General features: G+C 33.7%; 1 protein-coding gene across 1 annotated transcript in view; it reads right to left on the bottom strand.

Annotated features, from left to right (window-relative positions):
• Positions 1-4,750, bottom strand: part of LOC137642967 (uncharacterized) — a 15,829-nt gene extending 11,079 nt beyond the window's left edge. Inside the window, exon 1 of the mRNA XM_068375828.1 lies at positions 4,738-4,750. Within this exon, the coding sequence (XP_068231929.1) occupies positions 4,738-4,750 (13 nt within the window). The remainder of the gene's footprint in view (positions 1-4,737) is intronic.
• Between the last annotated feature and the right edge of the window lie 217 nt (positions 4,751-4,967).

Genomic DNA, 4,967 nt, shown 5'->3' with positions numbered 1-4,967 from the left:
TTTTTGTCTTTTACTCCCTTTTGTTTCTGCATTCTTATCGAAACAGTCGAGAAATTTCCTTTCTCTTCAAGAGAACTTTTACGTTTATTGCCTTTTGTTAAGAGCTTCCGAGGATGCGAATAATAATAACATTGGAGTTTCAGTAAGTTTGCAAGGAATACTTCGCCTTTTACAAGAGGACTTCGAATTTAGTCATGGGCCTCGTGTTTCTCGACCTTTTGAGAGATGGGAGAATTTTGCATTTCATTAATGTTACGATTTGTCTAATTGAATGTGATTTTCTTATTTTACCTTTCCAACAAGTAAAAGCTTACAAATACAGTTGATTCGTGACCTGTTTGTTTCATCTTTCAATTGAAAAAATTCCTACTTAAATTTCATATTGATTTTATTGTTTCAAAGATAACGTCTTCCTTTTTACCTAATTGTATGTAGACTTTCTAACGGAACTCTGCCTTTCCCTATTGCCTTTTGGGGTTTCCAATAACCTTTTCCTTTTATCTGAAGACCTCTCCTTCAAATGAGATTCTTCCTCCGAATGAGTCCTATTATTCAGCCATGCATTCTTTATTCATAATGGTCGATTTTCTTCCCTAGAGTTACTTTTTTGTTTTACAATGAGTTTTATTGCCTGTAACTCCTTGGTGAATTTTATTCTATTATTATCATTATCATTATTACTAATTAAGCTACAACTCTAGTTGGAATAACAGGATTCTACAAGCCTTAGGACTCCAACAGAGAATGTAGCTTAGTTAAGAAAGGTGATAAGTAAATAGATGTACTATACAGTATAGGAGAAGTAATTAACAACAAATATACAATATTTCAAGATCAGTAACAACGTTAAAATATATCTGACATGTATAAACTGTAAAGAGAGACTTATGTCGACCTATTGATTATAAAAAAAACATTTGCTGAAAGTTTGGAGTTCTGCAATTCGACAGATTAGGAAGATAATTCAACAATCTGTCTCCCATCTGGAATAAAACTTCTAGAATAATGAATAGTGTTAAGCATTATGATGCAGAAGGTAAGACTGTTACAATTAGCTGCATACTTAGTACTACGTACAGGATGGGACAGTCTGGGAAAATGTGAATACAAACTATGGTCAGAATTAGGAAAAACCTTATGTAACTTGCATACAAAACTAACTAAACGATGGTGACAGTGATTAATATTATGATCTCAGCTGGAGACCAGGCAGGAAAACAACTCGAAAGAATGTAGAATGAATGAACTAAAACTCTTCTTCAAAACAGATTGATTACCAAAAAATCTTAAAAGACTTTCTCAATAATCCAATATCCTGTGTAATTGAAACGGAAACAGAACTAATGTGTTTCTCAAAAGTAAATTTGTTATCAAGAATCACACCTAAAATTTCAAACGAGTCGTATATAGCTAAAAAGACATCATCAATGCAAACATCTTGATGCTGAGGGGCCACACTCTTACTTTTAGTTTTGTTAGGGTTCAACTTCATGCCCCATAATTTGCATCATGCACTAATTCTGGCTTAAACTTTATTAAGTGATTTACCAACTCCAGATCTACATTCAGGAAATGCAATTGATGCCAAGACAGAAGCATCATCTGCATATGCAACGGGCTTGTTTTCAGGCCAAACTACATATCATGTGTTCATTGTATGAACAGTAATAGGCTAAAAAGAGTACATTAAGGAACTCTCGATAATACAGTCCTATACTCACTATGGTGCCCACCAACAACTACAGTACTATTTGCAATCCATTACTTAAAATTTAATAATAATGCTAAGAAAAAAAAAACGACCTAGTTCCATCTGCTTCATTTTAAAAATAAGGACCTCATGATTAAAACGATGAAAGGCATTCCTATTTTCCACAATTCAGTTTTTTTCCCTTAGTTTTAATTGCAAACTTTAATTTCTTCACTGCAGCTGCTTTTATTCTTCTCTATCTGATTTCCTTAATTGACTCATATCTCTATTTTTTTTTTAAGTTACATTTAATTATCAGAATAATTACACTTCTTTCCTTATTCCATTTTTTGGATATTCCTGTTTGAGGTGTAGTGAAAAGCAAACAGAATCTTATAAAAAAAAACTATTTTCTTCTTATTAATATTCTTCTTCTTCTTCTTCTTCTTCTTCTTCTTCTTCTTCTTCTTCTTCCTTAAACCCTTTCCATGAGTCGAGATCCTTTGTGTCTTATTCTCTCTTGTCCCTTTATTCTCATCAAAACAGTCGAGCAATTTCCTTTCTTTTTAAGGGAGCTTTTACATTTATGGCCTTTTGTTAAGCTTGGAAGGATGCGAACAAAAATGACATTGGAGTTCCAGGAACTTTGCAAGGAACACTTCGCCTTTTACAAAAGGTCCTCGAATCTAGCCACTGGCCTCGTGTTTCCTGACCTTTTGCAAAATGAGAGGGATCCATCTTTCATCAATGATCGTATTTTCATATCAGTTTGCTTAAATGCAATTCTTTATTTTTAGAACGTTTTTACCAAAAAGACTCTTTAAAATAAAGCCGAATTGAGACGTATAACATTAACGGGCTAGAATTCATTTTGGAATTTTTGGAATGTTTTTGTTCCATCATTTCAAATACCTTTGAAATGGTTTCGCTTTATTATTCTAAACACTTTTTTTCCGTTTATTATCTTGGACTATAATTTGTTTGTCTCGTCATACTTTTCATTTGTTTAATTTGCAATACTTAAATTTGTTTGTCTTGTCATAGTTTAACTTGTTTGCCTCACCATAGTTAAATCTGTTTCCCTCGTCATGCTTTAATTTGTTTACTTCACAATACTTTGATGTGTTTGCCTCCTCTACTTTACTTAGTTTGCCATACCATACGAAAATTGGTTGCCTGGTCATACATTAATTTGCTTGCCTCGTCATACTTCAATTTGTTTGCCACGCCATATTTAAATTTGTTTGTCTTATCACAATTAGACTTTTTAGCCTCCTCATACTTTAATTCATTTGACTCGCCATACTTAAATTTGTTTTCGGTGATATAATGAATCTTTTATGCCTCGTTATACTTCAATTTCTTTGCCTCGTCAACCTTTAATTTGTTTGCCACGCCATAATTGAATCTGTTTGCCTCATCATACTTAAATTTGTTTGTCTCGCTATACTCTAATCCGCTTGCCTTGCCATATTTTAATTTGTTTGGCTCAACAAACTTAAATTTGTTTGCCACGTCATGCTTTAATTTGTTTGTCTTATCATACCTAAATTTGTTTGCCTCAACATACTTAAATTTGTTTGCCTCACCATATTTAAATTTGTTCTCCTCGTCACACTTTTATTTGTTTGCATTGCATACTTAAATCTATTTACCTCATCATACTTTAGTTTCTTTGTTGTACTATACTTAATTTTTTTGTCTCGTCATACTTTAAATTTTTTGCCTTACCACTTCAATTTGTTTGCCGTGCCATACTTTAATTTATTCTCCTTGCCATACTTAAATTGGTTTGCTGTGCCATACTTTAATTTATTTTCCTTGCCATACTTGAGTTTTGTTTGCTTTGCCATACTTTAATTTATTTGCCTCGCCATTCTTAAATTTGTTTCCTGCGCCATAATTTAATTTGTTTGTTTTGCCATACTTTAATCAGTTTGCCTCACCATACTTGAATTTCTTTGCCCTGCCATACTTAATTTTGTTTGCCGTGCCATACTTATATTTGTTTACCTCGCCAATTTAAATTTGTTTACTGTGGCATACTTAATTTTATTTGCCTCGTTATATCTAAAACAAATGACGGAATTCCTTCATAATAAAAGTGAGGAATGCAGAGTCTTCCTAAGTAAAGTAAGAATGGAGCAGAGTGTAATCTTGGATGTTCATCTTTATTCCTCTGTTGAGTAAGAGACAGGATATTAGCTCATCTTTCATCATTTACTGGTCGATTCATTTACATTACTATGGGTTTGCAATAAGCGAGAAAGAGGGAGATAGCGGAGAGGGGGGATGCATTATTCGGCATTGCATACGAAGCGAAAAAAAATACTTAAAATTTAAATAAATCTATTCTAATCGGAGCCCGATGGGACAAAATGGTATAAGAACTTATTTTTAGATTGAGGAAAAGAGTAACAGAAAAGGAAGAAAATTTATAGTTTGATCAGACTTCCATTTGAAAAGAGAGAAAACTCCAAAAATGAACCTTGTTTGATAACTTAATGCAATTCATCATCTGTGAAACCTGTTCTCCTTTGGGAAACTAAACTACAATTATACTGAGAGAATAAGTGGATGAAATTATGTCCAACAAAAACTGAAAAAAGAAGAGAAGTTTGAACGATACTATAATAAATCTCTTATTATGAATGAGGCTCTCTACCACAGAATTGGTAGAAAAATTCACTAAATAAAAAGATGGAAAGGAAAATAAATCGTTTGAGGTAGAACTTCAGTGTTGCGAAAATTGGTTACTCTAAGATTTCCAACAGCTTAACCCTGTCCAGGCATAGAGAAGATTAGAGCTACCATTTATCAATTACCATGGAAAATGTAATATTCTGGTATAAATGTCTTTTATGGAAGCAGCGATGCCACATCTACGCTGTATACAATGTGACCGGTGGGATTGGAAACGTGGCACCGCTCCCCACCATAAGCCTGACTCAACCTCTTGTAGTTAGACTTTATCCAAAATAATCAAGGGTGAATAGCGAATGCAGAAAATCCTGGAAGCGACAGTAAAGGCGGCGGAGGGTTCTTACCGTATACAATCATCCTTTTCGACTCAAACTTTTCGTTGTGGAAGGAGGGGACGCGGCCTGTGTAGAAGCCAGGTTTATTCGACCCTGCAAGGAGGAGGAAAATCATCTAAGTTATTGCTTTAGAAATGGGCAGTGCTCACAAATGGACCTTATAAAATGTTAACAATTCCTTGTGAATTTGATTATTTCTAGTCTCTTAAAACCATAACAGGCTGTTTTGATAACACAAC

The sequence above is a fragment of the Palaemon carinicauda genome, chromosome 6 (genome assembly GCF_036898095.1).
Source record: "Palaemon carinicauda isolate YSFRI2023 chromosome 6, ASM3689809v2, whole genome shotgun sequence".
Taxonomy (NCBI): domain Eukaryota; kingdom Metazoa; phylum Arthropoda; class Malacostraca; order Decapoda; family Palaemonidae; genus Palaemon; species Palaemon carinicauda.
Note: the sequence above shows the minus strand (reverse complement) of the source record. Positions and strands in the feature narration are given on the sequence as shown.